At 40.8% G+C, this 13,125-nt stretch overlaps 1 protein-coding gene across 3 annotated transcripts in view; it reads right to left on the reverse strand.

Moving 5' to 3' along the window:
• The window catches only part of SYNE2 (spectrin repeat containing nuclear envelope protein 2), a 233,730-nt gene that overhangs the window by 117,107 nt on the left and 103,498 nt on the right, over window positions 1-13,125 (reverse strand). For 2 of the 3 annotated variants that reach the window (XM_042454459.1, XM_042454452.1), the window contains 5 exons: window positions 10,645-10,827; window positions 6,342-6,470; window positions 2,853-2,965; window positions 2,710-2,760; window positions 2,073-2,208 (listed from right to left, as the gene is read on the reverse strand). In XM_042454459.1, coding sequence (XP_042310393.1) covers window positions 2,073-2,208; window positions 2,710-2,760; window positions 2,853-2,965; window positions 6,342-6,470; window positions 10,645-10,827 — 612 coding nt within the window. The remainder of the gene's footprint in view (window positions 1-2,072; window positions 2,209-2,709; window positions 2,761-2,852; window positions 2,966-6,341; window positions 6,471-10,644; window positions 10,828-13,125) is intronic. The other variant, XM_042454444.1, reaches the window with a different exon arrangement.

Raw genomic sequence — 13,125 nt, forward strand, 5'->3', positions numbered from 1 at the left:
AACAAAGCAAAACAAAAAAACCCAAATCTAGGTGCAGATGCAATTTAAACCAATAAAACCATGATTATGGTCTGGAAATTGTACGCTCCATTCCTAGCAGCTGGCTTGAAATCTGCTAACAACTAAAGCCTGGCATCTATTGGGCCCACCAAAATTCTGCCCTGGTACATACAAATGGAATACTTAGAGGTGGTTTTGCCACTTCCTTCCTCTGTACACATGCACAATTCACTGGAAAACATTCAGTAGTCTCTATGCCCACATGCAGATTCAATTTAAAAAGCACATGTAATTGTCACATGTGATGGCTATGCATATGTAGTTTTGCATGCTGTTTACTACACAACAGCTCTTTCCAGAGAAGAAAAATAGGTATCTATAAAACTCAGGCAACATGAAAGCACATACACACACACATGGACTATGCGTACATAATGAGCCCTGGTGGTGCAGTGGTTAAATGCCAGTACTGCAGCCACAAGATTGACTCAGCCTTCCATCCTTTTGTAGGTCAGTAAAATGAGTACCCAGCTTGTTGGGGGCAATTGGCTTACAGACTGTAAACAGCTTAGATAGTGCTGAGTTCACTGATAAGTAGTATGTAAATATAAATGCTATTGCTACCTTTGGCTGCAAATAACAACCCAATTCAGATGTTTTGTTCTTCATGTGATCAGCATCACATAAGGAGAAAACAAGAACAATCACAAACAACACCTGTCAGCTGATGACAAATAAACACTTACTCTATTCTCTGAAAATTTGTTCAAATACTTTTTAAACCAGTATCTAAAATTTGAGAATTGATGACATCTGTTCTGCAACTGGAAAGTCACCATAAAGAAAGCCCTGACACGTGTGGTGGCATTAAAGACCACACACTACTCTGGGGTACTAATCACAGAATCTCCCTGCCTGATCTTAAATATAAAGTATATTTTTACTGGGGATGATGACAATGAACTGTTCAGGGCTTGGCACAGTAATGCTATCACTTTGAACTGAGCTTGGTGTTCACTTGCTCCTCCTCACACCTGAACAACAGCTGATAATTGAAGCATCATTGGTGGTGGTGTATATACACCTTTTGCAGTGTAGCTTTTCAGTCACAGCTGTACCAGGTGAGGAAGGAAGGGAGCGGGCAGAGGAAAAGTTAAGGAAAGCATAGGTTAGATAACAGTTTCCATTATTAAGAAATGGGAAAGCCTTGTGTCAGTAACAGGTCAGTCAGATGAGAATGTGAACATCAGACAACCATGTTCATTTTATACTGTCCTTTACTTTTCATTACTACTACTACTACTACTAGGGCATGGCTGGAGTTCACTTAATCCTCTTCACATGGTGGAAATATGCATGGAAATTGTGCTGCTTATGATATACATCTCTTCAATTTTACACTCAGCAGCGATGTCAAGATCTATGTGTGTACCAACATTTGTGTCCAGCACTCCTCCACTTGGAGAGTTGAGAGAAGGGTATCCAGGACCCATCAAGACTTCTCCTTCCTGTGGAAGGCACCAACACAAATACATCTGCAAAAACATACAGCTTCTTCACATTACTGAAGAATGCAAGGCTGTATCTGTGTTGTTTTGAGTGCCTTGAGAGGATAACTGGAACAATCCCACATTGCCTTTATTTTTGCTTTTGGTGTAAGGAGCCAGCTTAGCGTAGTGGTTTGAGTGTTGGACTACAACTCTGAAGACCAGGGTTCAATTCCTTGCTTCATCATGAAGCTGGGTGACCTTGGGCAAATCACATGCACTCAGACTCAGGGGAAGGTAATGGTAAACTTCCTCTGAACAAATCTCGCCATGAAAAACCCATGATAGGTTTGCCTTAAGGTCCCCATAAATTGGAAACAACTTCCAAGTATACAACAACAACATACGTACATACAAAAAAAAATCTAAATTCTCTTATAGCTTTTGCAGAGCTCATAAAAAATTTGCAGAGCTCATAAAAAATCCCCGTGAGTTCTGGGAGCTGTCACTCAAAAATGTAGTGATTCCAGGTTCTTAGTATTAGATCTTTTGAGTGAATTGTTCTAACCTGGTAAACATACTAACCTGAGGTTCAGTAAGCTCAAAGTGATAGGGATTCTTTTTGCACAGCAGCTGTTCTTGCAAATATTGCCACTTATCACCTGTTTGGTCCTTTGGAGTTAGAACACAGAACTCATTTTCTGAAACTGGTGCTTCATGACTGGATTTTCACCATCCATTAGGAAAACAAAAAACAACGAGGAGAAAAACCAACACAAGTCACTAAAACTGTTGACAATAGATTCTAATTTCGGTAAGCGAAATACTGAGGAACATTCAAAATGCAAGCTCTCATCAAACCCAACAACCTGACTCCAAATGCATTTACTCAAAAGTAAGACACATTGACTTCAAGCAAATCAACTTCAGGACCCCCTTCTTACACTTCCTATGCAGAAAAGGTATAGCTCTAGTACAAGTTTATGTACAGTTTCAGTATAAATTCTGAACAGAAAGCAAAGGAGACTAACTGAAAGAAAGAAGCCAATATCACGAGCTTTTGTAGATTCGTGATACTCATGCTACCACTTCGTTCTTTCAGTTAGTCTCAAAGCTGCTACAAAATCCTGTTGCATAATGATTTTCCAGACTAACATGGCTATGTTTTTTTAATTCTGTACAGAAAACTATTAAAAACCAGGAAGAGAAAATAAATGCTTACTGCTTCCAGTGCTTCCTCCATTCCCATTCTGACTCACATTCTTTTTTAAAGCTACAGAATAAAATAAAATAAAATAAATCCAAACCTAGTGGCTCCCTGGCAGCTTCATGTCATCACATTTGGAACTGTATGGCCTATTTTACCTTGGTTGTAATTCCAGAACTGTGCTGTCCTCAGATTGTGGCTGCATCCTCTCCACATACACAGCAATGAAGTCAATGAGATTGGTTTGTTCAGAGAGTTTTGACAGGAGCTCCTGCAAAGGAGGAACACCACAGAGGAAACCCAAAATGTGAGAAACGGGAGTTTGCCCAAAGTGATGTTTTGCCCCATGCCATTGTTATTTTGCCAGGAACAATGGGGCTCAAACTGGGCACTCTGAAGATCAAGTAATTGTTTCCTTCTCTGCTTAGGGTCACCAGTTATGGCTGAAAAGTAAAATTGGGATATTCCCAAAGCATCTCGCATCCTCCTGGCCTGAAAAAATAAGGTGCCACCTGAGCAAAGCTTGGAAAATGACACTTTTAAAAAAATAGAACATCGATGATCCTAGATAAGGTGGCACCTTCCTTTCTTCCGAAAATGGGCAGGCATGGCAATTCAATCTGATGCTTGTTCCAACAGATATTGTGGGATGGGATTCTCTGCCACATGTAAGGGCATCAGGCCAGATGAAGTGATGGATAGCATAGCTATACAGCACAAACAGTGCTGCTCTCCAAGAGAGGGAATAGGCCAGGGGGCTCAGGAAAACAAATGGAAGATGTCACTGGTGCCTCCCAGCATCTACCACCAGAAGTGGTTGCCCCACTATCCCTAAATGGCAGGACCAGCTGTGTATTTCTTGTGCAAATTTTTCACATTGAGCTGACTCTTCACACAATCTTTCTGAAGACACAGGTTACATGCATCTACAGATCACACTTTGCCCACCCCTAGTATAAAGCTTCAAGATCTCATAGGCTTCCTCAGACCATGTAACTCAGTGCAAAAGCAGCTACACACTTATATGTGTATATATGTGTGTGTGTGTGTGTGTGTGTGTGTGTGTGTGTGTGTGTGCCAACAGATGACCTACCTAACACTTGCCCCTGACTACAATCTGACTGCTGCCTCCAGGAATCTGAACTGACTTCTAGCTGCTCATCTGCTCCAAAGTTCTTGACTACTTTGAATCCAAATGCCTGACACACATTCCTAACTGCATGCTTTCAAAATGAGAGGAATAGTTCTTGAATAAAACAAAGAGAAGTTGCTAAAGGCAAGAAGGACTTCCCTGCTGTGGAAAAGAATGGCAGAGATTCACAAAACCACACTTTTCTTTTCCCTGCTGTAGTCCCTAGTTATGGGTTCTGAGCGCTTGGTTTCTGTAACTACTAATTGTATATTTCATGAGCAACTTCCTGAGAGGTGAGGGGGGGGAAGCAAACTTGCACATAATTTCCAGTACTGGGCAACTGCAAAGGTGCATGCTTATTGTTGAAAGAAATTATCATTGGAAGTTGATTTAGACCAAGGGGGGAAAGCACATACATAAAGATGGTGTTATCTCTTCTTGAAAATGACTGGAGCTAAGATCCATTTCGCTCTCAAATGGGGCAAGAGTAGCCCCAAAAGCCAGTGTGGTGTAGAGGTTTGAGTCCTGAATAAAGACTCTGGTTCAAATTCCTGCTCAGCCACGGAAACTTACTAGGTGCCCTTGCACAAGCCACACTCTCTTTGACTAGGGGGAAAGCATTGGTAAGCCTCCTCTGAATAAATCTGGCCACAAAAACCCTAGGATAGGGTCACCATAACTTGCAGTTGACTTGAAAGCACATTCAAGTTGAATCTCCCTTATCTGGAATTCCCAGAAATATTCAAAAAATTAAAACTTTTTTCATAGGTGGCTGAGATAATTACACCTTTGCTTTCTGATAGTTTAGTTTACAGAAACTTTGTTTCTTGCACAAAATTATTTAAAATGTTGTATAAAATATCCTTCAAGCTATGTGTATAAGGTGCATATGAAATATAAATGAATGCTGTGTTTAGACGTGGGTCTTGTCTCCAAGATAATTCATTATGTACGTATATGCAAATACAGATATTCCTAAATCTAAAAAAAAAATTGAAATCCCAAACACTTCTGGTCCCAAGTATTTTGGATGATGACTCTGTAACAACAAGCCTTGCCCGCCCGCCCCAAACTCCTTCTCATCCTTAATTCCTTTCTACCTAATTTTTCCTTTTAAGAAGCAGGGCACACATTTCATTCTTTGTTCTAATTGGTTTTTCTTTTTAGTCTGTTAATTTATCTGTGTCATAGCTGTACCTCTGGAACAGAGTTACTGAACCTTGGTCTCTTGCCAACTACACAACTATAGCACTTTGATTCCACTGGTGAAGTGTTTAGATGTCTCTGCCAGAGAGTGCGAAAACCTCACCAAATTACAAATCCCAGGATGCAGCTAGTGAGTTTCAGTGGGCTCAGACTGCTATAACTGTAGAATGTGTAAAAGAATCTCTGATATCCAATTGTATTGAAGTACAAGCTTCTTTCTATCCCCAGGTAAGTGGAGTATGATGGATCTTACAGTCCAGCTTATGTGGATGATGCCAGGTTGGAGAAAGCAGCTCTATAGATATTTTTATAATATCTGCTATAATAATAATTTCAGCTACCCTCACTCTTGTAATGTTATTATTAAACCTTACATTTTACAAAACAATGTAACAGAATATTTTTTTTTGAGATTTTAAAGGTTTGTGACAATGGAGAATTAAATTTTATTGCATTGCATTAGCTATTTGTGTCCACAGCAGCTTCACAGCCAACAAGGTTTACAGCCTCTACTTGAATAATTTCTCCCTCCCTGAATATTAGTAGCTAACTCATCCAAAACCATCTTAAGCATCACCTTTAACATCTCAAGGGAGATGCAGCTCTGTGACTCTGTCATCTTCAGATTTCTGCCCTAAAAATGATTTTAGAACATCTATGCCTGATGAAGAAGCCTAAGCAATGTATTTTCCATTTTCTGGTTGGTTTATTACAGATATCAACATAATGTGTATTTTGGATTTTGTTATAATTTGCTCCTTGGCCAAGACAGTTACCCTGGATATAAATTTCTTCACATAATTAGTAAAAGGAGACAAAAACTCTGAACAGACCAGCATAAAGAGCCGGCCTTACAGGGGAAGAGGTGAGCGCATAAGGAAAGTGCATGAGCAGAAGGTTTAATGCTTAACCTAGTTTAATGTTATGTCTGACTAGATTAGCTTAGCTAACTCAAGTTTGTTTAATTCCTAACTGTAGCTCCAGTTTCTTTACTGCCACGCCAATTGTGCAAAGAGATTTCTAGACGTATTCTTCCCCTGGAACAGCAACTCAAGATCTAAAGCAAGATGTTTAGCCTGGCAAATCTACATACAGCAAAGCAATACACAATTTTCCCTCTTCCCTCCCCATTCCAATTTCCTTGTGTGTTGTATCTTAAATTTACAATGTAAATCTAAGAAAAGAGGCTGTCATACTGCTTAACATTTAAGGCACTTGGATGAAAGAACAGGATATAAATGCTTTATATGACAACAATAAAATAGCAAAATGTTTCACCATGCAAAGGAGAGGCAAAGGGAGAAATTACCTGTTGATGCTGTAAACTATTTGGTCTGTTGACCACAGACCTGTCTGAAGTAATATTTGGAAATATACTGGAGAGGTCAAAGCAAAGAGGTTGTGAGTTGTTCTCAGAGATTTTTTCTTCAAGGCTTACCTGTAAAAAGAGAGGATATCAAAAAGTTTCAGGAGAGGTCTGCAGTATTCTGAAAGAGCAGATAAACACCAAATAATCCAGTTTGACACAACTTTTAACTGTCATGGCTCAATGCTATGGGATTCTGGGAATGGTAGTTTGTTGTGGCACCAAAGCAAAGCTTTCAGTGCTATGGAATGCTGCAATTTGTAGTTTTGTGAGATATTTAGCAGCAAGCTACAAATCCCAGGATTCCACTGCACTGAGCCATGACAATTAAAGTGATGTCAAACTGCATTATTTCTGCAGAGCAGATGCAGCCTAAGAGTCTTTCAAAGGAGTGCATGGGCTGTGTTTTTGTCTTTATTGTTATGCTTTTTAATGATTTTATACTGTTTTAAATTAGTTGTTGTTATAATATGGTAATTGATTTATTTCCTTTTAAACTTTTTAATCACCAGGTTTTTGACTGTTGTTTTTAACTGTTGCAAACCTCCTTGGGTCCCATATCTGGAGAAAGATGAGACATAAATGAAACAAACAAATAAAGAAATAAATATTAATCACAATTGGCTTTAATCTTCCAAAGTGGCTTGGAGACAATGGGAGGAACAGCCTGGTGTCACTGTCAACTTGTGTTGTTCCCCTATTCCTCTTCATGACCCCTCAAGTTCCACTGTTTTTTCCACAACAGTAACAGAAAGGAAATGGGGATGCTTAGAACTCTTTCATGCAGTACTTGCAATTTATATCTTTTTGGAATCTTTTTAAGCCATGGGTGGTTGAATCCATGGATAATCTGTGGATAAGGAGAGCTGACTATACTTTAAAATTTATGTTTGGATGATTTTAATGTGTCCTATCTCTAGTTGTTTTGACCTATTTTTAAAATGGTTTTATGTGTTTTAATCTATGTTGTACCTTGCCTCAAGCATTGGGGAGATGTGGGTAAGAAATAATAATAATAATAATAATAATAATAATAATAATAATAATAATAATAATTCAAAGATATAGCCGTGTTTAGTCTGTAGAATCAGTAAGTAGAGAGATCTTGTAGCACCTTTGAGACTAACTAAAGAAAGAAGTTGGCAGCACGTGCTTTCCTAGACTTGTCTACTTCCTCAGATGCATTTGATCTATAATAATAATGATGCTGTTTTCAAAGTGTACTTGGGGTGGCCAAGTGTGAGTGTTAAGAAGCCACAATGCCCCCCCCCATGGGACTATGAAGTCAGCACCCCATGCTGCACCCCCTGAAAAAATATTATGTTTGTCTTATATACTCCAGCCTAAAGGGTTTGGAGGCAATTTCACCATTTGCAGCCCTTTCTGGGCCCATCTTGGGCCCTGGAGAGGCTAAGAATGTGCCAAAATTGCCTCTCCCATTATCTCCAGGGAATTTTGGGACAAAGCTTAGGAAGCTACCCCTCCACAAATGGCCTACAGGCTGAATTTTCCCCACTTCAATATGCAAGTGGTTTCAACTGCTTTTAAAACTTTTGAATTGTTTTAACATATTAAATGAAATTGTTCAACAGGCTTTGATTTTCATTGTTTCAAAGTATGAAGTGTTTTCAACTGCTTAAAATGTTCTTGAGGTTAAAATGCTCTGAGTTCCTATGATGTTGAGCAGAACATAAATATTATAATAAATTAATATTAATTATTTCTCCCAATGTGATGCCCTTCACACTGATTGCAAAAAAGCTCCCATTCTCCTCAGAAAACATGTTCTGAATTGCGGAACAAGCTAATAGCAAATTCATTAACTGGGTGTGGGTTATTTATGTAGCCAAAACAGCACCACCCCCACAGAATAGGGAGAGAGCAGAAGGCTTCCCAAGTCTTCTTAAGTACAAAATACATGCTCATTCAAAGTGTTTAGAAAAGAAAACACTCCTGAGTGGAGCTTGAGAATGGGACAAAAATAGCTCAATGAAGACCACGCATATGGAGAGCACATAATGCTCAGCATGAACATTGCAAGGAAAAATGGGAAACCTGGAAGTGGAAGATGTCATCCAAGGCCTTCTCTCATAATACTTGAATGTCTAAAATGAGACAACATCCAATATATTCAGCCTGGAATAATGCTACACAGGCAACAGGATTTTTTGCCCACTCCATGCCCTTCCTAGTGAGGGACAGTATGGAATGGAGTCAGTACAGCTGTCAAGAGCCTAGCATTGGCTACAGGAATGTTCCTGCCGACTGTGCTTGTATTTGCATACATAGTGTGACCAACTACCCTGTAACATCTGGGGGCATGGTCACACCACTTCATCACAGGGCTTCTGGTTATGGGCTTGTCTACATTTGTCAGAATATTGTCCCCAAAGTATTCTAGCCCCAGCATTTCCCCCAAATTTTGCCCCCTCCCCAATATCTGCTGTGGCCCCTGCAAGCCAACCAGTGCCACCACTGTGGGCAAAAGTTGCTCTGAGGTCAGAACAAGGTGCCTAGCCTTGGTCTGATCTCAGACAAGCCCAGAGCAACCCACATCCACAGACCGCCTTAGCAGGAATGCTGGTGGACCGGTAGCTGTTTATTGCTGCCAGTTGTTGTCATTGCCATATTTTTCTCCAGGTTTTCTGGAAAACCCACAGCAAAAGGTAACTTTTTAAAATGCGGGACAAGGTGTTGAAACCAGGAATTGGGTCCAGGCATTGTGTAAACATTCCAGACCTGATTCAGGGTTTGGGGGCTGCATGGTATAAATGGCAGGCCTGGGGTAAATTCAGGGTACAGGGCTAATGCAGATAAGTCCTGTGACTTCTAGCATTATTCAACCCACATGGAGTTGCAGGGACATGGATCTGGCCCAGCACACCAAACTGGTCCCCTACCTCTAATAGAGTCAGAGTATATCTATCGTGCACAGTTATAGCAACTTCATAGTACTTTAACTGTTATGGTTCAACTCTAAAAAATCTCAGGATTTGTAGTTTGATGGGACACTTAGAATTTTCTCCTAGGGAGCTCTAATCCACTCTCTTGATATTTAGCACAAGAGCACTCTGGCAGAGAATTCCAAATACCTCGTCAAGCTACAAATCCCAGGATTCCATAGAATGGAGCCATGACAGTTGAACTATACTCCATCCCATGATTCTGAAGAAGTAACAGCTGCTTTCTTTCAGTTAGTCTCAAATGTGCTACAAGATATTGCATACTGTGCAATGTACAATTGATATGTTCAGTTTACCTCTGCTAGCCAGATGCTAGACATAAATCACTGGGGAAAGAAATCCTCACATCCAATGTCACAATGGCACTAGAAGGCACATTTTACATTTTACCAATCCTCCCATTGTTTAAAGACAGTAGGGTGTTTAAAGACAGTAGGGTTGTTGGGATTTCTTATCAAGAGACTCAAAATGTCTTCAGGGAATTACTGGGCTGTATCCCATGATCAAGGTCCTGTTTGCACTGGCCAGGATACTCCAGGGGCAGCCTGGAGTACTCTGACCCCAGAGCTGACCTGACTCTTTTCTACTACTTTAGTCTTCCATTTTGGTGCCAAGCGACTGTTCCCATGTGTGTCCTGCTATGTTGCCCGGCGCAGCCACCATGGCAACAAGTCACTCATTTCTGAGGTAGGCTGGGCACCTCATTCTGAGAATTCACAGCAAAGTGACTTGTAGCGGTTGCTGTTGTGCCAGGAAGCATGCTGGACGTGTGTGTAAACACTGCTGCCACAGTGACAAATAGCACATTGAAATCAGAATGAGGTGCCCAGCTTTGGTCACATGGTTAGTTGCCTTGTTCTGACCGCAGAGCAAAGCAACATGTGGTGGTGGTGGTGGTGGCCATGCGGGATGGCACAGCAGGATGTACATGTGAATATCGACCCAATGTCAAAACAGAGGGATGGGGACTTATTAAAATGCATAGTAAGAGAGAGATATCCCAGTTCTGGTGTTGAATGGGCCAGCCATCATCTGGTCTGTTCACATCAGAATCAGGATTTGGGCCATTGGTTACCAGTCTCCCATTTTGAGAGAATGAGAGTTGGATGCTTTACTTGGTGAGAGCAGTCAGGGCCCAGGAGACATTAACAGTAAAGCAGGCCTGGAAACATTTGTGAATACATGTGCCCAGAGGTCATCACACAAGCATAGCAGACACACAAACATACACGCTTCCTAAAAATGTAAAAGCAGCAGACCAGTTTGTTGTGGTTTTGTTTTACCTCTCCTTCTGCATGTTTGTCCTGGAGCATGCCCTGTACTTTTTCCAAGTTGAGCTTCACATCTCTAAGTTTCAAGGAAAGGGTCTCTGCTTCTTCCTGGAGGCATGGACTATCACTGGCTGGCCGGTCTTTGCAATCCTCCAATAGATACACCACTTTTTGTTCAATCTCTGATAACATGACCTGGAGAAGACAAGCAGTTAATCATTCATTCTTTAGTAAACTTTATTTACTGAAGAGAGCATAAGCTAGTAGGTTGAAAGAAACGCTAGCAAAAGTGGCCAGGAGGGACAATCTAAAAGTGGCTCATATTTCCTCTTCCTCTGGCTTTTTCAGAGGTGGGAAAGGGTGTTTTTTTTTTGTTCAATCAGGGATTTTTGGCAGTTAACCAGACAAGGGGGAGGGCAGTTTAGAGGACAAAGAGACATGCAGATAATTGCAAACTTTTATGTAGTACCATCAACGTCTTTGTAGTTTTTAGAGCAAGATTGGGATTTTCTGGCAGATGAAAGTAGGCAGAAGTTTTGAGCTCCTAATTATCTAACAACAAAAGCATACCACCCCCACACCTTCCTGAAATTTGATCACTGAAGGGTAGAGCCTGAGGAAAAAAACAACAAGAGGGAAAGGTCTTGGGAATGAGGTGCTGATTCCATCAGAAATTCCTGAGCATGTGCTCAGAGGTATCTTGTTTCTTAATTGGTACAGTATTTCTGCTCACTCTGTTTTGCACACAGCTTTGATCAGTGGAGCTGTGTTGTAGTTAAAAACAATACAAAACAAAAACACCAGAACTAGAAAATGTTATTTTTGGAGACAGCAATTCCCAGAATCCTACCATAGCCAACAATCCTGGGCACTGTTGTGCAAAAGAGTAATATTTCCAGTCTCTGAAAATAAATCATGCTGCATCATGCAAGCTTCAAGTCTGCTGGAGGAGTGGCTATTTTAGTTTGTTGCAGCAAAAACAACAGAGTGTAATTCTATTCATGACCTATGCACATGTAATATGAGGTTATACCCTCCCATGCCTTTTTCAATATTGCGAAGAAGGCATTCATTATCCCCTTGCACAATGTCCAGCTCCTCCCCTAGCAATGTTCTATGGCTGAAGCATACTACCTTGGCAGTTTAATGGCTGGGGAAGGAAGAGGGGGCAGAGAGAGTCTCCAAGTAACACCTGGCCCTTGTCTACAATTTTGTAGCTGGGAGAAGAACGCTGACCATGCTATCTCAGATCCCACACTATTCAGCAAGTCGCTGGAGTTCCAGAACAGTCACCTCAGTTCCCTTCTACTAGAAGCAGTGTTGCCAACAAGCCTCAAAGATATTCCCCGGAATGCTTTACCAAAATCCAAAATCCCCAGAATTCCCTAATATTTACTGGAATATTCAGTCAAAATCCCAGGAAAGAAATTAATTGAATTCCACGGATTCGAGAGAATTCCCCAGAAATTGGCAACGCTGACTAAAAGCAAACAGCCAGTGCTGTTGGGTTCTCTCTTATATTCCTCTCCTTGGCCACTGAACAGCCAGGGTAGCATGTTCTGTGCTCTGGAAAGTTGCTTTCTGGGAGAGGGAGGGATGTGAAACTTTATTACACTCCACCCAAATAATGTAGCTTTGCAGCCAAGCAGTCCTCTCTCTGTGTGTATGTGCCTTCAAGTTGCCTGGGACTTATGGAAACCCATTAATTTCATAGGTTTTTCTTTAGGCAAGGAGCACTCAAGAGGTGGTTTTGGCAGTTCCTTCCTCCAAAATATAGCTTACAGCACCTGGTGATTGTTGGATTATCTCATCCAAGTACTAACCAGAGTTGACCCTGCTTAGCTTCCAAGATTAGATCTGGTGCCTTTAGACCACACAAGTATATGCCTATATATACCAGTCCTCAAGCTGACATATGTTACCACCCAAGAGCTCATGAAAAAAAAAAATCAGACATCTTTTCATTGAGAGGACTGAGAGTTTCAGATTATTCCCTCTGTTCCACACACACACCCTTGTGGACCAACCCAGTCAATATACATTCCACTACACTCAATTTACACACTGATAAGACTAAGAAAATCAAATAAGCAGCTTAAAATCTAAATGTTTACACTAAAGGAGGGGAAAGAAAAAGGGAGGGGAGATGGAAGGGAGGAAACAGTATGGCAATACTAAAAGGACATGGGTACCACATTTCAGAAAGATGACAAACTGGGATATATGTAGAGTCTTCTAAGAAAGAACTGGAAACACTGAGTTATCCTGGAGCAGAAAAAGCCTGTGCTTTTCAAATATCCAAAGGGCAGTAATGAAGAAAATGGAGGAAACGTGTTGCTCCTCAAAGCAACTAAAGATAATGAGTAGAAATGGGAAAACCAGAGGGGAATTTCTTTTTAAAATCTAATCATTACATCATGTGTCATGCATCCAGTAGATTCCCGAGCCAGGGCTGGACTGCATGACCTCCAAAATCCCAGCTTCCAATTATAT

Source organism: Sceloporus undulatus, chromosome 1 (genome assembly GCF_019175285.1).
Source record: "Sceloporus undulatus isolate JIND9_A2432 ecotype Alabama chromosome 1, SceUnd_v1.1, whole genome shotgun sequence".
In the NCBI taxonomy this organism is placed as follows: domain Eukaryota; kingdom Metazoa; phylum Chordata; class Lepidosauria; order Squamata; family Phrynosomatidae; genus Sceloporus; species Sceloporus undulatus.